At 39.4% G+C, this 23,693-nt stretch overlaps 1 protein-coding gene across 2 annotated transcripts in view; it reads left to right on the top strand.

Moving 5' to 3' along the window:
* Positions 1-23,693, top strand: part of ZNF521 (zinc finger protein 521) — a 212,602-nt gene that overhangs the window by 185,088 nt on the left and 3,821 nt on the right. For both annotated transcript variants that reach the window (XM_029959431.1, XM_029959432.1), the window contains exon 7: positions 371-486. In XM_029959431.1, the coding sequence (XP_029815291.1) occupies positions 371-486 (116 nt within the window). The remainder of the gene's footprint in view (positions 1-370; positions 487-23,693) is intronic.

The raw sequence follows: 23,693 nt of genomic DNA on the forward strand, positions 1-23,693 counted from the left end.
AAGTTTTGTGTGTATTCAATCAAAGTGCAGTAAGCATGAAAAAATAACTCTGAACAGGAAATGGCATTTTTAGATTCTTCATGTTTGAAATCTTCATTGGTTGTCCTATTAGGGTCTTTTTTTTACCTTAGTTGATTTTTTTTCCTTAAAGAAGGGATCTGTTTCAATTCATTTCAGAAGAAGGATCATACTTTGTAGATAAATAACATGCATCAGTACCCATTATAGCAACAGTGTATGGTGAAATCAGAGTGCACTAGTCTAATTTTATGTCTTGGAATTGCTGAGTGTTAATGGGAGATTGTTTATAAAAAATTCTTCACTTGTAATGCAAAACAATGAAAATATTGTTGTTTGTCTAATATTCCAGTGTTTGTCCAAGCAAACAAGTTGCAGCAGCATATTTTCTCAGCCCATGGACAAGAGGACAAGATCTATGACTGCACACAGTGTCCGCAGAAGTTCTTCTTCCAAACAGAGCTGCAGGTACACTTATTACCTGGGGGTTATAATAGCATTATGTATTTGATAGCTGAGTTCAAAGCTTTACTTACTATGACCTCCTCGATACTTGCTTATCATCAGGATGGGAATGAGGGAAGGACAAGAGAAATTGCAGGTGATTCAACCCATGCTGTTTCAAAAAGGTGCTGGCAGAAAGCTATCTGGTATAGACCTGAATTTCGGGAACCATCTTTGGATTCTTGTGATGTAGGTTGTTGCAGCTCAAGATATTCTCTATGAGAGAGAAATGGGCATCCTATTTTTCTGTTTGATATCCATAAAACATTTAGTAAAGCTGTGAAATGCAAAATAAATGTATTCTTTTCTCTTTAAATGTGAAAAGGTAAACTGAAGTAGGAGTGTAGTGATGGAGGGAGGGGGGAAGTAGACAGAATTTATCTTTTAACTTGCTGGGGGAAAAATAGGGTTGAATGAATAGTACACTGTCTTTTTGTGGGCTGTTGTCAGACTTGTAATGGTACTGTTTATTAACAGTCAACAAAAGGACAGAGAGAAAGAAAGAAATGTTGAACAAGATCTGAAAACAATTTGGATGAAGGGATTATTTACTATGTATTAACATTCTGCACTGTGCATCTTGCAGTGAGAAGGGGTAGTGTGTTATTCCTGATGTATTGTTACACTTTGAGACAACTGCAGTTTGTATTGAAGTATTAGGAACGGTTAACAGAGGAAAAATTTTCAAGGTCCTTGATGGTCTATACAGATGAGCAAGGAGAAATGTTGCCATAGTAAGACCTTTCCTATACAGTCTGCCATGAGATCTTGTTGGAGTCAAAAGATTTTTCAGCACTTACAGTTTTTCAGTAGTTTTTTCTAGCATGAGCCCCCATCTCTTAACTCCTTTGACTGAGGTGTCCGCAATTAATTTTGCGTTGGACCAGATCTGGATTTAATCTCATCAACAGAGGCAAAAGACTAGTGAGATATGCGTACATATATGCCCACTTAGTATTTCATTTACTGAAAATTTTATGTGCTCTGAACATGATATTAATGTTTGGACTGACAATATGAAATACTTCATTGGAGAAAAAAGAAATCTGAGCATTCAAACCATGCATGAATTCATTGTGTGTGAGATTGGTATTTATGTCGATCGCACTGCATTTTCTCTTTCCTAATTTCTTTGTGCTTTAACACAATATGCAATAAGGCCTTTCTGATAGCCTTCTCTACCTCCTTCTGAGTGGATCCCTGGGTCAAGGGAACTCCTGCAATACCTGCAGTACCCCTGTAACACTCCAAGGTACCTGGCAGTATGTCTCTCGTGTTTTTAATAGATCCAAAGCTGTTTCATTTACAATCCATACCAGGTATTGCAAGTTGTGACACAAAGTGGAAGAGAAAGACAAGGAAAAGAAAATAAAAAGTTGGACATTTAGGGAAAAAGACACTCATACATAATGATGGACAGAAATAGGCAAGATTGAGTTCTGAAGTCAGAAAAGAGTCTGGATTGTGTAGAAATCTATTGGATTTATGGGAAAAAATAAAGGAGAAACTGAGCAGTACGAGGAAAGGTCAGAAACTACTTTTTTGTGTGTTTCTTTCACAACATGTTTGGGGTTTTGTGGTTTTTTAATAATTTTCTTTTCATTCTTTTTTGTCAAAATACTTTTTGAGCTTTTCTGCAAAGTATCTCCAATAAGGTGAAACTGCTTTTTCAGAAAAAAAATAAATTTGACTCACTGATATTCATTTTGATTAATCAAAATGAGGAAGTAGGGAAAAGTAGAAATAGCAGCAGTTCTGGAAAAAGAAAGGAGACATTGTTAGGGAAGAAAGGCCGAAAGGAAAAAAAAAGAAAAAAAATCAGGAAGAGAGAAGGTGCAGCTTTGCAAAAGACAATTATGAAAAGAAAGAAACAGGAAGACGAGATAGAAATTACTTTAACAGTAGAATTCAGATTGGATTTTAAAAAGCAGAACAGGTAACTGAAATATGAAGATGCAAAACAGGTGATGTAGTTGTAATCCCTACAAGACTATCCCCCCTAGAATATGCTTTCGTTTCAAAATCCATGGAGTCCCATGCAGTTGCCTTCAGCTTTTTTATTGTAATAAAAAACCTACATGTTTTTCCGCTCAAAATTTATTCCTGCCCAAGACCAGGACAAGATTTTGCTTTCTCCATCTAAGCCTAGCTCATTGAAACATCAGCATAACTGAAGCACCTGGTTTTCTAGTGAAGGACACAAAAGAATGTTGCTACAGGGAAACAAATTCTGCTCTACATTGACTAAATGACAATCAGTGTGTTGATAGTTCCATGCTGCAGAAGGCTCTTACTAGACCACATCTTCATACCCTTAGAGACAACCTCTTTCTGGCTTATCTACACTTGCAAAAATGACAAGGTGTTCATTTTCTTATTCACTTAATTCATTATGTTTATTATTTTAATTAACTCGGGTAGCCCCACCCGAGGTGAGAACGCATTATGTTTAAAAAAGTGCAGTACCATCATGCCATTTGCATTTATTTGTTGGGATCACTGGCTTGCTGTGCTTACCTCCAGTTACTTACCCAGGCTGGTGAAAGGGCAGCAGAGCACTTAGGCAGACCAGTAGGTACTGACATTTGGAGTCTGCTTCTGCTGAAAATACATTGATCTCTAGCCCACTCTCATTTAAAACCTATTCTAGGAGGCATGGCTTTGTTCAGTTTATCTACCAGCTGAAGCAGTGGAATCTTTGGCAACTAGCCTCCAGGTTATGCTTCTCTATCCTTTCACGTTGTCATGGTTTGTGTTGGGGCTTGCAGCGTAACAGTATATTTATTTCCTCTATCAAGAACTTCCTTATTTTTAATTTAAATATGCATCTACAGTGCTTCTCCCATGCATGGGAGATGCTAATCATTTCAGATTAGAAGCCAGCACTCTATGGTTGTAGGGCAGGCAGAGTGAAAACATGGACAAGGTAGAGCAGGGCAGAACACAATAGTAAGAAGCCGTATCCACATGTATGGTACAGCTGATAATTAAAGGGAATGAATTCAAGAATACAGAAAATAAATGCATTATAATGGTGCTTAACTTGGTGTTTGGCCCAATACAATTCTTTGCTTAGCATTTTCTGACTCCTGTTCAGAAAGAATAGGCTATAGGAATATAGGCTTGTAACAATCTTTAAAATTTAGATATCAGATAATAAAACTGCAAGGTAAATGTAATTTTCTCCCAAAAGTTGAAAACCTTCTAACTGAACACCTGGACCATGCAGTTCTCTGTACAGGGTAGATATAACTAAAACAGTCTTCTCCATCCGTCATCCATAATACAGAATTTTTAATTGATAAAGAAGTTAAGGAACCTTATCCCTAAGTTATATTAGTATTGAATTTTCATTAAGCGAAAAAGGAATTTGTGCCTATTAAAACTTCTTTTTCCTGTCCACATGCTATTTCCAGCACCTGGTTTTTTGCCTTAGTCTTTGGACTTAGGCCTACATGTTTGAACTGATGTTTGTGCCTCCCTTGTCTCTGATGAGGAGTAGCCATTCCTTTCCTATTTCTGGTCCTAGTTTTACTTCCATAGAATCATAGAATGGTTTGGGTTGGAAGGGACATGAAAGATCATTCAGTTCCAACCTCCTGCCATGGGCAGGGACACCTTCCACAAGACCAGGTTGCTCGGAGCCCAGTCCAACCTGGCCTTGAACACTTCCAGGGACACAACATACTGTGGTGTTTGTGGGGAGGAACAAGATGCTCTTGTGGGGTGTTACCCAGAGTGAAGGAATTAATTTTAGTTTTTTTGCAGATGTTGCTGGATCAGACAGGTACCAATGTCTGGTAGAATTGCTGAATAGTTGTACAGGTTTTTCAGTGTTTTATCAATGATAATAGTTTTGCATATGATGCTAGCCAAGACTACATGATCTGTCAGCACCGTTTTGCCCAATACAAGAATTATCTCTCTCTTTTTGGTGAATTAGAACATTTACTTAACATTTTGTGACTAATAATTAGTTGCCCCTGGGGTAGTTAAGTGTCCTTACTTTACAGACATGAAAACTAGGGCAAGAAATAATTGGATCAGCAGTCGCTTCCCATCCTGTTCAAAAGGGACCTGGCCTCAGTGATTCACGCCCTTGCTGCTTCCCATCTGGACTCCATCAGCACAGAATACCTGGGCATGAAGCCATCAGCCTGTAGGACGTTCCAGCTAATACAGAGAGCTGCAGCACTGGCCCTCAGTAGCAAAGGAGACCAGGAGCATATTCACCAGCTCCCTTGCTGTCTACACTGCCTTCCTATATGTTTGTCCAGTTGTGCTCCATGATGCAATCCTTAATATTCTTAGAGGACTGGGACAAGCACATCTCAGAGATGACTTGAGAAGTTCTTCCCATTTGGTAACAGTGTGGTAGTTGACAGCCCTACTTTGTGAGCATTTTTATCAAAGAGCATTTTTATCAAAGAGCTGAAGCTTGTTTGCTCAGGAGCTAGAATTTTCCCACAACCTGGCCTGGGAGCGTGGAACAGACTTCCACAGCAGTCAAGTATTACCATGAATGTCCTCAACTTACACTTCTAAGCGCAGGGTGCACCCAGATGTGCCAAAGGCTCCCTTCCCTCATATAAATATGTACCTGCATGTAGATTTCTGAACCTTCCCCAAAATCCCAATCCACAAAAACAGAGCTCTACCAAAACAAAATACACAGTTCCTTCCCCAGGGAAAGGATGAAAGAAAGAATGAAGCACTCATAGCAGATGTTACTCATGTCACTTAAAACAGCAGGAGAACATTCTTAGCTCCCAGTACAAGCCGCTGAAACAAAGCAGGGCAGAGGCAGTATAGAATAGTCTTGAGAAGTTTTATGTAGCTTTATGTGAGTCCTTCTCTGGATTTCCAGTTTTAACATTTTCATGTTCCAAGTTTAGCACTGCTGAAACTGATCTTCAAGTTTCTTCCTCATTTCTTTAAGGGTTAAGCTTTCCAAAGATCTCAACATTGTAAAATGCTCCCAAAAATCTCAGCATTTTAAAACGGCCTTTAAAATACCCTTGACCTGAGCTGGAGCAGAACTAAGAAAGCTCTAGGCTATTTCAAGAACTAAAGACTTGACTGAGACCTTTAGTGGAGACAGTGGTAGAACTGGGATTCAGACACTATATTCTCTCATCTGGGGGTCAGCTAGAGAAAACTGCTAATTAACCTGGGCTGGGGTTGTCTCCTTGTGGTAGAGGCCTTCTGGGGCCAACTGGGAAAGAGATTGGTGTGGGAAAAGCATCAGCCTTAGCAGCAGGGGCACTACTACCTCCATCTAGGATTGTTTTGTCAGGGCCCCCACAATAGTTAAGTCTGTGTATCATGTAGGTCCCAAGACTTCCATGACAGCAAGGGAGACCATGAATAATTTATACTCTTTACACAAAAACAGGGACAAAACTTTCAAACCTGCAGGATGTTTTCTTCACAAAGAAATGGCCTCAAAACATTTTTTAAAGTGAAACTGGAGATTAATTCTGGCATTTCTAGGTCCCCAAACTCTTAGGGTGAGGAGTGGAACATAGATGCTGGCTTTCTAGGCCCCAAAGGCCAGGAGCCAGCAGGGAATAACTTTGTCAACTCTTCTTAAAAAGAAGCCTACCTGGAATCCAATTAACAGTCAAAGCTTTAGGCCAACATTTTCAGATTCAGTGGCCTATTTCTGAGAGGGTGCTGAGCACCTCCAGCTGCAGTTAAGGCCAGGCAAGATGCTGGTGCTGAGTACCTCAGGAAATCAGGTCAAAAATGCTTGGAGTCAGGAACCTTCACAAAAGCATAGGTGCTGAGCAGCCATAGCGCCGTTTAAGGTTTCAGCAAAACACTTTTGATGCCTAAATACTGACACCAAATACATTAATGTTTGCCTTAGTCCTTATCAGACAGTCGGGTAGCTTTTCTCAGAACAAATGCCTAGGAATCAGGAGAGCTGGATTCAGTTCTAAGGTCAGGTACTAACTTGCTCCACTTAACCATGCATGTTCTCTGTGTCATGAGTGAGGATGATGATAATAATATGTGTTCCAGAGATACTAGGATTGTAATTTATGCTTGTGTTTTGAGAGAACTGTATAGAGCTGCATGCTAACTGCATGCAAGTTTGAGTGGGTTTTTTTTTTCCCAAACCCTTACTGTGTGTTCTGTTTCAGACAGATACATGTGCACTAGTATGTGCACTGAGTATTTTTCCATGTCTTTCAAGATTTTAAAAATTCAGGCTTGTGTTCCTGAGATTTGAGACTTTTTCCCCTAGAAGGGAGAATTATTTTCCTTGCAAATTTTCTCAAAAAGACAATCAAGAGAAACAGGGTGGAGGCACTCATGCATTAGCTCTTTAAGGACATACTTTCAAAGTGTTTCCCCTGCAAGCCTTTTGCTTCAATGTCAGACAAAGTTTAAACACAAAAAAAATACTTTGAATTCCCTTCCAGTGCCCCTTCCCTCCTGGGGATTTAGGGGTGTTACGGCCACATTAGGTTTTCATGCCGTAATTCTTTTCTAAATAAGAAATTTCCAGGTTTGGAGCTTGTGAGTTCACCCGCCTTTGATTGGCCTATTCAAATGTAAACACTCCCTGTGGGTACTTCATTAGTTCATAAATATTTATAGCACATTGCAAAGCCCACCAAGCCCAAAGTGCCAGAGTTTTTCAGGGACCATTTTGATTTCACTAAATAGTGCTTGTCAAAGATGAGCTTAGTATTAATGCATTTTACTTATCTCCACCTACTTCATCTACTTGTAACTCTGCAGTTAGCCTGTGAAATTTTCTGCACTTTGTCCTGTAAATAAGCAGGAAACAATGTGTTCACAACATCCCTGATACATTTCCTGAGAAAACATTCCTTAAATTTCTGGAGCAATTGAATCAAAATTATGGGTTTGTTTTTTCAGATGCTTGAGTGAGATTATTGATGAAAATATAGAATTAATTGACTTAGTGCAGCAGTTAAGTGATGAATATTGCCTTTAAATACACCGTTTTGATCTTGAAAATAAATTCAGACTTAAGGAACAGTAAAATGGTAAAGTACCGAAAACTAAATATACTGTCCAAACTAAGTACTGAGCTATACACCCATGACATGCCCATGCAAAAATAAGCAAAAATGTATATTCCTTCTCTTTTAAGGGAGATAGAGTCATACCGAAAAAATGTATGTGCTTGAATATATGTCCCTATTTTGCTTATTTCTTCCTGTTTATGCTCTTGTGTGGTAGGATTCTTTTTGTAAAATATAAGTATCTATTAAAAAAAAAAAATAACCCATACTTTGAATCTGTTCTCCATATTGACTTATATGGTCCACATTAAATAGATTTTGCAGAATCAGGTAATATAGTACAGTTTGTAATCTTTATGACTGCAAAGACTGTGTCATGCAAAAATATTAAATAAAGTTTGTTGTCTCCAGTCTGAAAGCAGCATGAAACCACGGCAATCAGAAGATAAGTGCCACGAATCCTTTGTCTTTTTAAGTGTTGACTCTGAAACATATCAGTGATGTTACATGTCAACATTAAAATTATAATTTCTGATTTTTTTAGCAAATAGAACAGCGAGGTGTGTGAGGTTTCAGCCTAAAGAAACAAATCAAAAGTTGCTGCAGAAAGAAAAAGGCACAGAAAGGCAGAAGAAGAAGAGAACAAAAGGCAAAGGAGTAGAAGAAAAGAAGAAAGGAGATTATAGGACAAAGAAAGAAACAAGATAGAAATAATAGTACTTGGGAAGGCAAACATTTTTTCTTCTGAGTGATGCTGATAATAATGATAAGGCACTTGTAAAAATAAATCATGATAATAATAAGGGGAATTTCTGTTATTACATGAAGGCCAATTTCTATCCTCAGTCCTTATGGAAACCTCAGTGAAAATGAGGGAATCCTGTCATAGATTCAGGGCAGGGAAAGCAGCAAATGTATTCCCTGACCCACAGATAATCATTAGAAATGGAATTCTGCCCTTTGCAGAAAATGAGGTTTTATCATCTGTGCCCTGAACGTTTCAGCCTACACCTTGCCATTAGTCAGATCAGTTGGCACATACACCTGGACTAAGCAGAAGAAATAAGCACTCTGTTTGCCTATGAATAATTTCCCTGGTACATCAGTTCAGTTCTCCTAATTGTCCACCCATTAATTTCTTGCTAATGTAGTTGATATCGATGACTGGTTTTCTGTGCTAAACAGGAAGCACCACTTCTTCATTCTAGGATGCATTCCTTCCTACAACTGCCCTGCTGTTAGCTACCAGTAGCTGCCATTATATTATCTTTCATCTGGCCCAGAGCTGACAACAGATGGCCATCTCTGAGACTGCCATCAGTGTGACTTTATGAAGCATCCAGCTATGGTGTATTGAGGAGCTTCATGGCCAGTTCTGCAAATCTGCTTCCCTTCCCCCTACCCCACTGCTGGCCCCCCTCACTCCATCCCTGTGACTAAGCTCCTCATTCCTTGCTCCACTTTCCAGTGGTCCCATCATTTCCCAACAAGTGATGGCACACCATTATCACTGCAAGTTTAAGGTTCAAGGTCTGCCCCCTCTTCCCTCCACAATACTGGTGCAATGTTGCCATGGCTCACATATACCCCAGCATCCTCACCCCTCCGTGTTTTCAGTGCACTAAAAGCAGAGGTAGAGGGGCTTGGTAGCAGCAAACCTGCCACCTCTGAAGATCTGTGGTTCAAACCCTACTTCGTTGCACCACAGAGCATCTCCTCAAGCTCCAGAGATTTTTTTTTTTATGTTCCGAAGACATGCTGCCAAACCAACATTGAGTATATTAAGTGTGAAGGAAGCTAAAATATCGATTAGGGACCTAAAGTGGAGAAAATTGTAAAATTCACAAGCATACTGATTCCATTGACATGTTAGATCATTTGGAAAAGCTCTTTCAACTGTGTGGCTGCCATGCATTTTGGAGAAAGATATATTGTCTGCTCTTGACAGAGTTTTCTAAAGCAAGGTACCTCCAGAGCCAAACCCATATTTTATGAGAAATTCACATTTGTGTCCTTTATTGTGATATTTGCAGCAAGTCTACAGCCAGTGAGAGTCTCTGCCCTCAAGCTATAAAGGAGTAAGGCTCCATTGTTGAAGAGAGAGCAACTGTCTGTGTGAAAGGCTGAGATGTGGTAGGCAAGATGAATAGTGCTTAAAAGCAGCGCTTGCCGTGCTGTCATTTAGAACAGAAACACTGAGGATTTAAACGAAAGTGAAAGGCATGGTAAATGAATCCTTTAAAATTGGTCAAATTTTCAGCTGCCTAAAGTAACAAGTTTTGTCCATTGATAGGTTCATTGAGTAGGAGGAAAGTTGGGAGGGGATGAATTCCCCTAAGGAGGAGGTGCAGATAGTTTGGGAAAACAAGGTGTGGTCAGTGATTCATAAAGAGACACTCCAGTAAACAGCAATCTTGGCTCAAGAGTGGTAGCTTTTCTACTCTTTTTTTTCCCCTTTTTTCTTTTTTTTTTTTTTTTTTTTTTTTTTTTTTTGCTTGGGCCACTCCATTACAAATATTAGACAAAAAGACTCAGATGCAGATGGCTACATACCTCGAACTGTTCGTTACAAAACCCAAACCAGGAGGAACAGCTTTTAGGTTAAGCTTTTCTCCATGTTATTGTGGTTGGTTTCCCCATGCTTTTATCAAACAGAGATCAAAAAAGAGTGGGTTTTTGCAGGCTCTTGTGTTGTTTTTTTTCATTGAGATTCCTTTGTGTTCAAAGCTGAAATTGAGTGTCCTCCACCCTGTTAACAAAGGAAGAGAGAAAGAGATGACTCAGTTCTCATGAACCAATACTGCTGAGTTACACAAATATCTACGTGCAGCTTTAGTTGTTTATCTGTGTTGTTATAGTCTCATTTTGCAGCAGATTTGCTAGACACATGCATGGATCATGGGTGTGTAAATTTGCTCGGGGATACCCTGTGTCAGTGAATACTCTGCTTCGCACCCATACTTCCTATGTGTAGATATGAGCTATGTAAGATAAAGAACCTGGGATATTGTTAAATATTAGTGGTGCATTTTGCTTTGCTTTGCATTTGTAAAGGTGAAAGGTGATTGTGCAGGAAAATGGAACAGTATATTTGCTGTGAGACAGGCACTAAGAACTCACTCCCATGCTCAGTTATAATTCATGACTGTACTGGTGGGAAGCCCTTATCCCTCTGTGGAGTTAATGCATCTCTACTGTAGCCTGCTGAGAGCACCCTGTGTCCCCTCCCACCATCTGTGCATTCACTTTCCTGCTTTCTCTCTCCCTCTTTACTGCGAGATCTCTTGGTGTTAAAACTGTCAGACTACTACTGCCTGGTAAAGGTGGCTTTATGATGTGTATTAATGTTGAATTTTTATTTAAGGGTGAGGAGGTAGGTAAAGGATATGTTACCATTTGTTTTAAGCTCTTGTTAGAAAATGCTGGGAAGCAAATAGAAAGGTAGATTTGTTGCTTCAAACAGCAACCAGCTTTGAACAATATAGAGAAATTACCACAATTTAAGGTAAGAGCTACTGATGGCAAATACATCTTTCTTCCCAATCTGGGCATTTTTTGCTGTTTCTTGGTACAGTGGATCTCTGTTTCTCCGTGTCAGGATCTGAACCAAAAGCACTGAAAATTGAATAATATTTATTTACCCATCAGCTGAATTTTATTTTCTCCAAGTTGATCTCCTCTTTTAGCTGAAAAGCTCTCTTGCAGGCTGCAACTTAATTGCTTCTTTGCTAACTTAGACTTGAAATTCATGTGACCAAGTAGTATAAGCAAGTACAATCTTAACTAAACAGGTAGTGTGCGAAGATTTGTTATTATTATTATTGCTGTAAGGCACTGTCAGAAGACTGGTGAGACTGTCTAGCTTTGAAAGAACTGAACTCAGTTCCCAGAGATTTAGATGATGCTTTATCAACCTGGCACTTTACCGCAATATTAAACTCAGAATATGGTTAAAAGACCATGTACTTGACTGTCACAGCAATATTAATTTTCAGTGTTTCACTGGATGTAATCTCATGTAGTCTATTGTTTGTATTCCTTTAAAACTTATAAATCAAATCCAGACCTGGAAAATACTAGTGTATGAACTTAACAGATGTGCTGCCATAAGGGACCTGCTAGGTTATAAACTGCAGAAATTATCTTTTTCTATTTCAGATTCCTAGCTTATTCCAGGGAGATTTAGGAACCACAGAAGTAAGGTGGAAGGTCATGCATTAGGACAGTAGCACCCACCCAGCACTTGACGTTGGGTGTAATTGTCAGGAAATCCACCTCTAATCATTTTATTATTCGGTCATATCATCTGCCGAAGCTCCTGAGCAAAAGTAGGGCAAGAATGACTTCAGTAGCTCTGTGTCCAGGTTTTCTTAGGTGAAAGATCACTTTGAGATGACACAGCTGAGTAGTCAGGCTGAAATCCTAGTTGGTATTTTATTAATTTTGCACCAAGATAAATCTTGAAATTCTGACAAACTCCATGACAGGTGAAATTCCTTCTTGCAGAATCTGCTCAGCAAGAGGCTGCTCATTTCGTTCTGTTCGGAGGCAGGCAACAGGAGGGCAGCTTTATAATCAGCCCTCAAAGGAGCCCTGGCCGCCCCAGAGCCTTGGACTGATTGAATAACTCCTGGGCCTCTTCCCCTAGGCCTCCATCAGCAGGGGTCCTGTGGAAAGCAATCTCCCGCAGACTGGCACTGAAGTGAGCTTTAAACTACTATTTTCTGCTCTCCAGAGGAGCCTGGAGTACTAAAAGATAGATGGACTGCAGATATTTTATGAGAAACTGTCAGAAGAAGAGCAGAGTAAATGTTTTTTTTCCTCCTTCGAGTCACACGCTACATCACTGTAGAATTTTTCCCAGAATCTTTTACACTGAAAGTTTGCAATTAATTGGTTGCTAACCTTAATTTCCCCCCTCCCTCTTATTTTCTTTTTTTCCCCTTCTCTCTTCTTCTTCTCTTTCTTTTTTTTTTCCCTTAAATATTCACTCAGAGGCCCTTTGCTTAACCACAGTTGCAGAAAATCAGTACCATTTGCACTGAAATATTTATAATGACAGAATGAAAAATTGGATTCATTTTCTGGCCTGTAGCCGAACAGTCTGCAACTTTGCACAGCATTGTTTAGCATCTCTCATTCCTTCCTTTCATTGGGGTCGTTTTCAGACACACATGCACGCGCTGCCCATGCTTCAGAGGAATGTTTAGCAAAACACAGAGCCATTTTTAATCTCAGCCTTGAGAAAACAACTTGTCTCTAACCTTACCACCATTTGTGGGGGGAAGCAAAGGGGGAGGTCCCCGAGAAGAGTGTAGAATTCCTTTTACAGGAGAGATTATAGAGAATGACATGTAGTAATCTGTCCTCTACAGCAAAGCAGTGTACAGCTGGAATTCAGCAAGTTGCTTTGACGCGTTGCAGGGGAGGCAGGGTGGACTTAGTACTGGACTGGAGGATCTCTCTAGTAAACCCTGTTCTGCCACCAGTTCCCTCAGTGGCCTTGGGAAACTCATTTCCCACAAAGGAAGAGGTTGTCAAAAGCTCCTTTTTGTGCCTGAACAGAGACTGTGCCTATAAAAATGCCCTGTGCTTCTTTGCACCTCCAGAAAACAGAAGATGCTGGAACTGTACATATTTACTTCCCTTGAAGCAATGGTGTGAAGGTGAAGTGGTTGATGTTTGCAAAGAGCTTTGAAAATGAAAGTGCAGATCCTCAGGCTCCAATTTGCATCCCCTGCCAGTATAAAAGGTACCTTAGTCAGACAGCCAAGGATTCCCTCAGTACGCAGCAAATCCTGTTTATTTTGCAAGCTGGTTCTGTATCACTCCCTTTTGGTCCTCACAGGCATGTCTCAGACTCTGATGAATTCCAGGGATTTTTAATTGGTATAACAATCCCATGGGGCTATTATGAGCTGGCATAAATTCGGGCAGTCTTAGGAATGCTTTAACGTGCACTGAGGACTATGGTAGCCCACGATTTGAATATTTAGGCCACATGGATTTACGATAACATACAGTGATTGTATAGGAATTAGTCTGACAATGTACACAATCTAGCAGAGAATTGTAAATCTCTGCAGATGTTGGACCCTTGTGCAGAACTTAATAGAGAAATATATCTGTGAAAAGAGGTATTTCAAAAACCCTTAGAAATTATTCTCTGGTGAGTTTGCAGATTGTCTTGACAATTGCATTCGTTTCTGGAAAAGCAAACCCTGTGGCCAAAATCTTAATTCCTAATGCCTAAAAAGAGGTACCTTGAGACCATGCTGGGTCCCCCAAGAAATTGGTTTGGGTGCAGGGGTCAGATTCTGCTACGTGTTGAGAATCTCCTGGAAATGCAGGTGACAGAAATTGCCTATCAAGGTCCAAAAACGTCATGTTGATAACTTCACCCATATCAAATTTATGAGATAGCTCTATTGCTGACAGCAGATTTTTGCATACAGTACTAAATTTTGATCTCTCTACTCCACATCACTCATTTGAGCACAAACTTTTTATTTATTTGCTTTCTTTTGTTAGAGCTTCAAAATGCTGGCTCCCTCTCAATGCTCTTAGGAGCACAGCCTGAGCAGGTGTGCCTAGAAGCAGTAGGAAGGGACAGACATCTGCTGTAGGCATCAGTAAACTCAGTTAACACTGCTTAGCATTCCGTGGTTTGTGAGCAACACATACTTTTTATCATTCAAAAGTTTCTTACAAACTTGCAGATTTGTCTTTTAACCATGTTCCCCAAGATACTTTGACAGGTCAGCCTGAAGTGATGAGTGTTCTGACACAAACTGCATTGTGTCTTAGAATTTTGCCTGCAGTAGTTTTAATGTAGTATTGCTTTGATTTGAAAAGGAACTTTGTACAAAGGGGGGTGGTTTAGGATATAACAAAAAAAGAAATCCAATATTGTGCTGCATGTATTACGAGATTTTCTGCTTAACCCTTCTTATTACTTTCTGGTTTTCTTTTTTTTTTTTCCCATGTATTTAAATGGGGAACAGTACAGTTTTTGTAATTTTTAATAGTTACTTAGAAGAAAAACTAATAGAGATGAGAAAGAATGTGAGCTTTAATTGCAAATATTAAATACATTTTTCAACTGACATTTTGCAAGCAGATTGCCCTGACTATTTAATGGCATTTTAAGGGAAGTCATAGCCCCAGAGCAGGCTCTTTCAAATCCAGAAGTATTTCATTGGTTGAACTGACCAGGACACAAATATACAGGTGTGTAAAATGCCTTAAGATGTAGAAAAGATTTGTGGTGACAATAGACTACAGACCACAGTGAGGTGACAGTACAGATGTAATGGGATGGTGCAGAATTGTTACTGAGCAATGGGATGGTGCAGAATTGTTACTGAGCATCAGGGACCATAAGAGCAGCCCCCAAAGAAAGGTTACATCTCACTGTTGAAAACAGTACCTTTCTGGGAAATCTGTTTTCTCTGTGGGCCTGAACTGTTGCGTGGGGTTTATTTTTCTGTTTGGAGTGCCAGTCTGTTTACTAAAGTTATTAGTTTATAAATTTTGCCATGCTAAAGTAACTGTGAGAGCTTTAAATTAGAATAAGTGCCACTTCTGTGTGGCAGGTTCCTTTGAGGGCTGATTAGAAAGCAGGCCTCCTGTTGCCTGTCCCTTTATGCATGGCACTATTGCTGTGGGTACTTGTTTATAGCTTACCTTTGAATTTATATAAGTGTGCACTGTGGTATGATGAATTGCCCTCCAATAGCAAAGATTCTGCCTTTTTTTTTTTCTGGGTTCAAACTAATACTTTATTTTAAAGAGTTCTTTTAATTAGGTGAGTTTTATTGTAATGAATTAAAATTAACTTGGAGCAGCAAATTATATAAGACTGTGAGGGTTATAGATTAGCCTCACCATAGCTACAGCACATCTTTTTGTAAAGGAATTAAAGTTCTCTGTTTCAGACACCTTGGCACTAAACATAGACAGCAAATGAGTGTAAGTGTTGTCTCCAGTTATTTTCCCCGTAAATGTGGTTCTTTTCTCTCAATTCGAAGATTGCCACACTAAAAGCAGTCCTAATGGGCAACGAGGGGTGAAAGCAGTAGCTGCAGGCGGCTGGATCCCCTCACAGGAGGTAGCCAAGGAGACAGGAGTACCACAGCATCACAAGCCAAAGCCAGAAGTGAGGGGTGGGGGCATTTCTTCTACTGTCAGTACGGGGTCAAGGCAGGATCTAATGACATGTCTCACTTGCAACGTGTCACTGACCAGCTGTCTGACAGGAAATGGAATGACCAGCCTCAAAGAATGACATTTGGTAGGAGAATACTTCTACACTCACAGGAAGGAAGGAAAAAAAGCATAAGAGAGTGCTTCTTTGTGGTGTACTTCTTGTTTGAAGGAGGAGTATTAGATTGTAGGAGTTGGACTTCACTGTCTTCCCCCTTTTATAAGTTCTGTAAAAAGGAGAAAGTGAGAGTAAAATTCTTCCCATTAAACTGTGGTCACATTTCACACTTCTTTTACATGAATGCCAATGATGGGGGGAAAAAAAACGAACAAAACAAAACAAATAGAAGACAATAGAGAATCCGGACTTCTCAATTTTACAACCAACAACCACAATGACAAACATGAAATTTTATTGTCCTACTATGACATAGTAAATGCTCCAGATTTATTGATTTACAGTGTGTGTCCTCACAAAATTTAGATAAGGGCTACTTTGCCCTTCCTTATAAAGGGCAAAGTAACATTCTGGTCTGTCTAGAAATCACCTTTAAAACATGGAGTTTCTTGGACTGAAAAGGGGGGAACTCACATGAGGTTGCTCTAAGAACAAAATGTTTCAACATAGGGTTCTCAACTGTCTTAACTAATCACCAGCTATGAAGGGATAAAATAGTCCTTAGTTTCTTTTCCAACAAGTACATTTGTAATTCACACACACACACCCCCCAGCCTGCCACATAAGCACTGTCCCAGTTCCTGCTATTCCTTGTTTAAAGAGCTGTAGGAAAAAGGACTGTAAGATGTCCAAGATGGGCTGGCTCAGTAACCAGTTGCGAAGGATGTCAGAGAGCAAAGTCCATGGGGACCTCTGCTTATCAGCTCAGAAATCCTTGGCTGTTATTATCAAATCTGCTCAATCTGGCTTTCCTTGCAGACTGTCTTGAAGGAAAAAGATGCACCAACGTGCAACAGAGTTTGGAGCATTTAGAAGAGGAGGAGAGCTAGCAGAACACCATAGCTTTTCCTTTTCTTTCCTACACATTCTAAAATTGATATACCATGGACGAGGGGACATGTTTTCACTTGCATTCCTGATTTCAGGATCCAAAATATACTTCAGTCCACTCCTGCATTCTCTGAACTGGGTGTATGTATGCTTAGTGGCTGGATAACTTCCAAATATGATTTCCACATACGAAAGGCAGGTTTGGTGATTTAAAAACAGGGCTGTTTAAGAGTTTGCTTTTAGCTGAGTGAAAATGGTGTTAGTCGCTGAGAGTTAATCTCAGGCTGATCCATAACCTCCCGTGTGCTGAGTGCTGTTGTACAAGGCCCCACGCACCAGCTGGCAGTGTGCAGGGAATCCAGATTCCAGGCTGTCCCCATGTCACCTGCAAAGCACAATACCCAGTGTTATGTCAGGAGGTAGGAAGGTGAACTCAGCAATCGATAAAAGTGTGGGATGTGTCTGTCTGTATAATAGGAGTGCAGACAAGTTACAGCACTTTTCTTTCAGGCTGTATCAGGAAACTTGTAATTTCACTTGTAATTTTGTTCAAAGGGATTCTTGTGCATGCACCTGTGGAAAACTGGAAAAGTATCATTGTTTTAAAGGTTGCCCTTTGCATATAAATCACAGCTCTGTGTGCTTCCCCATTTTAATTGGGTGACCTTTTGATTCCTATGGACAGGAGCTTAAATTCTGGATCTGCCACTTGGTTGAAGATTTGAAATCAATTCATGATCTAGCAGTTACTCTGCTTTAAAGCAAAAAACCAGAATGGAAATTTGAGAAGAAATTTCACTTGGAAGGTTCTTTTCAGAAGTCAGAGAAAACTTCATTGCAGACCAAATAGATGTATATAAAATCCAGATTCATTTGTCAGTTTAATCCCTGAAAAGCGTCAGGATTCAGTGAGTATGAGAGAAAGAGGAAGAGCAAGAAACGTGTAATGTTTCCAACAGGACATTTCTGTGCAATTATCAATTTAAGCTTCTATTATTTGTCACTAATTACTGCACTGAGCTGTTAAATATTTAGTAGTAGTTTCTTTAATTGGGTTTGACCTATAAATGAATCTGTGCATAGTGTCGCTCCAGTTCCAGCAGCCAGTTTCTTACTTCCAGCTAGGCAAATTTGTATTCACATAAGATGAACACATATTGTCAGACAAAGGGTTTTGTTTTTGTTGTTTAGGTTTGTTACCTCTCTCCCCCCCACTGACTTCTTTAAGATATCTAAAATCAGAGCACAAAGTAGGAGTGCTGACTGTGAACTTAAAATGGGAGGTCGGTCAAACTTAAACTTGTTTACAGATGTCATAGTTTAGAAAACACCAGCATAAATTAAACATAAAAAAGAAAAAAGAAATAAAGCAGAGCAACTACTAGCCCATGAACACATGTGTCTTGTAAAACACTGACTTAATCCCTGAATATCTTACTAGGCAGTATTGCCTATCGAGACTTGTTGTCCCCTGTTACTCTGTTGTACGATAGCTGCAGATAAATCTGGATTTTTTCAGCTTTGGGTTCTGCTTGCTCTTTGCCTGGCTGTCTGAAAGGATGAACAGAGTTCTTGCTGTGGCCTCTGCAGAGGGTGTGCAAGAATTGATGAGTATATGAGCAATATTCACTTTGTTTTAAATCCAGAAGGCCCCGCTCTATTCTTACTTGTTCCTATCTTGAAACTCCCTTGATTTCAGAGGATTTTCTCTTAATTTATACCAGGGTAATCATAACCATATTCTAAAGTAATAAGACTTTTGATATATTTCTCAGAAGTGCCTCCTTTTGCCTTTTTTGTTTAAGCTTTTATTCCCACTTAATGAACAATTTTCTTATTGGGGAAGGATGCCTGTGTATTAATTTCAAACATTTGCAGTATCACAAAAGCCTTGTTTTTTCTACAAGCAACACTTAGGCCTCAATCCTGATTAGCAGTACAGCCCCTTTGCTGCATGAATGAACAGGAAGGTTTCCCAATTTTGATGAACTGCTGTGAACATGTGCTAACCATTGCCCTCTCTCCCCATCACCATCATCTTATCGTTTATGGGGGTAATACACACACCTTGCCTGTGCAGCCAGGCTCATCTTGCCTGAAACAGAAGGCATCATTATAAGTTTCACTGCATCTCAATGAACAACAAACAGGGTAAGGGAGGCTTATGGGAGGTTATTGCCTGGCACCATGGGTTAAAACAGCCTTCGAGCTACTCTGATTTCTGTCAGAGGCTTAACAGGGAGCCCCCTGCCAACGCTCATAATGAGAAAGGTGCAAGGATGGTGAACAGATATCAGTGTTTGTGTCTGTTCTCTTCCGGTGACAATGGTGAAAAGTCTTATTTGCTGTACCCAGGAATATATGTCATTCTTTTCCATACAACAAGTCTGTGATATATGTACTTACATATTGTAATGAATCCAAAAGGAATCATTGACATTTTACTACTGACTTACTGGAAGTCTCAGAAGAAAAATAGGTATCATGGGGTTGGGTTTGGTTTAGGTTTGGTTTTAATTTTCATTGTGCGTCCCTGAGAACATGCTATCCAGTTTGAGATTGGTTTTATGGGTAGGTTTTCTCTGGTCCTGCTGGAAATGCTTGAGTAGAAGAACCATAACACTGAGAGTTTTACATAAATATGATAAAGAGCAAAATCTGATTAGCAGTCATGCCACTTCAGAGACATTAATCTAATATCAAATCACACAGCTTAGGTGAACTAATTTATATGAATAACTGCAATTCATGTAGAATAACTGCAATTCACTGTAGGTTTTCCTAAATTATTGTTGTCAACAGTGGTCAGTCATGTCCTAAGATGACCATTTAATTGGCCATCATGTCTGAGAACAGACCTGATTCTCAAAAGCTGGTAAACATCAACTCACCACACATAAATGGTATTTATGGGAACACAGATTCTCTTGGGATTCATCCCCTTCCTTGTTGTGGAAATAGCTCTGGTTTAGTTCAGATCAAATCCATATTTCCTTGGGAATCTGAACTTTCAGAGGCTGTATTTTTGTTAGGTCTATGCTGCTGATCAAACTTGGCCAGGATGAAACTCCATGCCTACTTTAGTGTGTTTATAAATTCATTGGTATTCCTCTTGCTCTGCCAGCTGCACTACAGTACTGGAGATGCTGCTGGAAGGGACATTTTGTCTGGAATTTTTCCTGTTTTCTCCAGAGCCTCAAAGTCTCTATTAGGCTTCCTACTTTTCACCTATGAAAAACTATTAGACATCATCTCTTTTCCAGTTCCCTTACTAACTCACCATTTGACCATTGAAATCTGAATATATATTCAAGTCAGAAGCATTGTAATTCCTGGGATGAAACACATCAGAAACACTTGTTAGTTCCAGACACTTCAGATAAAGCAATTAAAGTTAATTTTTTGTGGTTAGTGTTTTATGAAAGGCAGGGAGGGACCTGGGAGGGAAAATAATCTGTAGTCTCAGCATTTGTTGGTAAACATCAGCTGAAGTTGCTCTTTTTGTATTTCACCTATGTGAAAAATACAGAAATGTACTCTGTCAGTACAATTAAGGATTTTCGAATCATAGAACAGACCTGGATATGTCCCTGCAGTTAATTCAGTCAGTGGAGGTGGACTATGGAAGTCATTACCCTTAGTATGGGAACCCAAATCCCACCTATTACTACATTTTTACCTATATAGCAACTGAGCCTTAGAAGCCATTGTAACAGAATCTTCTTAATTGCTTGCAGCAACAGTGGAGTCAGGGCCATAATGTTTTGGGGCATTGAAAGTAAGTTTACTGCTTTCAGATGCTTTGAAATGGCCCAGATATTCCACTGAAACCAGCTCCTGACTATGCAGATTTGGTTTCTTGTGTGATTTGGGGTTGGCTGAGCCTCTTCCTCTCCTGGGATGAACATCAGGAAAAAAAATACTAACCCTGAGGTCTGTGAAGCTGTGAAATAGTCTCCCAAGAGAAGCATTGGAAGCTCTAATTAAAATTGGACTGGGCAAAACACTTGAAATTACACTATAGGCAATAATCCAACACTGGCAAGATGGGTGGAGAAAATGCCCTAATGGGTCTTTTCTGTCCTTAAATTCTATGAATTTTTGTTCTTCTCCTTTATTATGCTATTTCACCTTTTTCTTTAACGGTGACATAGTGTCATCTAGAAAGTATTATAGTATTGTGCACTGAGTGGGATGATGTTAAATGTCAAAAGAAAATGCAACAGTTTCTCCGCAGGTTCACAGTGATTATATGGAGACAGGAAAAAGAAACTGACTGTAAGCAAGTGATCTGTAAGACAGTGAAAAATGCATTGAATGCCTGCAATATACATGTTTATCATTTTGACATTGCATTTCATATTTTTTTTTTTATAAAGAATATCCACATTCCACCAAATCTAACACAGGTGTGGGAAAGTCATTTACTGTAACTGTGTACATCACTCAGATTTCTGGAGACATTTTCTGTCCCAGTGTTTCACATATCCCCAAAGACCTAGACTAAATAATATATTTTTACATTTTAATTTATAATGTGTATTTAATCTTAGTGTCTTACAAATCTAAGTACCTCATCGATTTAGTCCTGGGTATAATCATATTACAGTTTACCAAGAAAGAATTCTTCCACAATATAATGGGGGCTTGACAAAAAACTCTGTGCTGCAATACTGAAGCAGCACAAATATGAAGTAACAGTGTAAAAATAACCTTTTCAGAGATTTTTTCATATAGTTTAGTCTGAATAAGTTTCATTTATTTCTTTTGGGTATTACCACTTAATACTCCTTTTCCCTCCTGCCTTGCCCTTCCACGTGGTATAGCATTTCAGCAGTGTCCAATACAGAGCTTTCTGCGTGAGAGGTCATGACAACCAGCTAAGTAACAAAGCATCGGACCGAAGTTCTGGAAACCATGTTGATACTGTGCAACTGCTAGGTTTTGTAAGGCTTGTCTTTCCACAAGCCTTTCTTTCTTCCCTTTCAGTTCTGGAAAACCCAGCATCCTCTTCTTAACTGCAGACAGTTTGAAAAGTGTGGTACAGGGTAAGAAGCTGGAATAAAAAGAAGGGAAGAGAAGCAGAAAATCTTGATTAGAAAGTATAATTTAATAGAACATGTATTGAACCAAATGTATTGATTAATGTGGTAGATATAGTACTTATATTGATTCAAACTAGAGATTTAGTACTAAAAGCTGTAAGCCAAAAAGCTGTTGCAGATTGCTACAAAAGTCAGTTTAATGCTGTCCTTGAGAATGCCTTCACAAAGAAATTCTTCTAATGTTTGAGGAGTAGGTAGAATGCGGTATATGTCAGTTTGATCCCGGAGGGTTTTATTTTGTACTCTAATAGCTGTTACGAGCCTACATTATATCCAAGGAGTAATTTTCCTTAGGGGTGCCCAGCTCGCTTTGTGTCAATATTCTAGCATTTTAAGTCACGTACAGTATATGCTTCTGGGAACAGTGCAGGAGCCAGCCAGACTCATAATGGTCTGCATTCATTAATAAAGGCAGAAGCTTCTGTCCCTCCATTGCCCACTACAGGGATGCCTCCCTGGTCTTCAGGGACCCGTACAGACACATTTAAAGAAAGCTTTATTTTGAGTGGGCAGGAGATGAAATGCAGGACTTGCAGGCATTTCCTAAGTCAGCTATATGCCCGAGCACAGGGGTGACCTTAATGGGTCAAAGAAGAATGCAGGTCAAAAGACTTATTATCCAGCCTGTTGGAAACCAATTGCTTTTGTGTAAAAAAAAATAAATTGTAGCGCTTAAAAGTTGATAGTAATGCAGAGTTCTGTTTTACAACCTGGAACTGTATTGCAGTGCAGTGGGGTGCATTTTTATTTTTTTTAATGCAAAAAAAATACAAGACAGTCTGTAACATACACAGATAAAGGAATCCAGATAAGTGATAACATGTAGGGTACCATAATTACTTAATCAGTGATGATTGATTACTCATGTTTGTGTTCTTGAACTAAGGAAAAAATAACATGCTGCTGTGGTACTGTTACCATCTGTTGAAATAATGCATCTACATTTCATCTCTGTATTTCTTCACATGTACCCTCTTTGCACTGTTTGTCAGGTACAGCCATCTCTTGTTTCATCTGGTCATAAAAAACAGAAGTCCCATTTAAATTGAGTGCAACCGCAGTTCACATTAAGGATTCTAATGGGCTAGTGAGTCTGTGGCTATCTGTAGGTATTTTTTAGTTTGTTAATTTTGATGCTGTGGGTGGGAACTTTTTGCTAGCTATTCCCTCTCATGTTCCCTCTGAAACACAAAGGCATGCACCAAACAGCAAGTAATATTACCTCTTTTGTCTCAAGCGTTTCTGCAAAGAAACCTCTTCGTATTTGTTTGCCAAGGAGATTCTTCCACACCATATATCCTGAAATCTTTGCATGTTTTTAACTCCTCAGCACTAACAACGGGGATATGCCAAAGCATTTTCATCCAGAAAAGTCGTGGCATGTGATTTTATAGGAGGTCACATAACGGTTGGGATTCTGGATTCAGCTAACAAAAATAATTATATCTAGGAACAGGGAAAATGCACTTTAAGAGTTTATTTTGCTTTTGAAATCTACTGAATTCAGGTTTTCCCAGGTAATATATACCTGCTTTCCAGATAACACAGAAACAGAGAAATTGGAATGTAGGAGTTTTCCTGGTTCAGCTTGTGTCTATGCCAGTAACAAATGCAATGACACACAGACCTCCTGCTTCACTGCTCCTCCATTTTGTGCATACAAAGCTTGCATTTGTGTTTGCAAACTAGTTTCTCCTCGTGAGATCCCAGCCCTTGGAAATGGGAACACAGCTGTTGCTGAAGTCCAGGAAGGATTATATTAAGAAAAAATATTTTCCCCTTTCCATGGCTAAGCAGGAAATTGACATTTTTGCTTTGTAGGGAGACTACCACATAATTAAACAGATG

The sequence above is a fragment of the Manacus vitellinus genome, unplaced genomic scaffold, assembly GCF_001715985.3.
Source record: "Manacus vitellinus isolate BGI_N305 unplaced genomic scaffold, ASM171598v3 scaffold_1_pilon, whole genome shotgun sequence".
Taxonomy (NCBI): domain Eukaryota; kingdom Metazoa; phylum Chordata; class Aves; order Passeriformes; family Pipridae; genus Manacus; species Manacus vitellinus.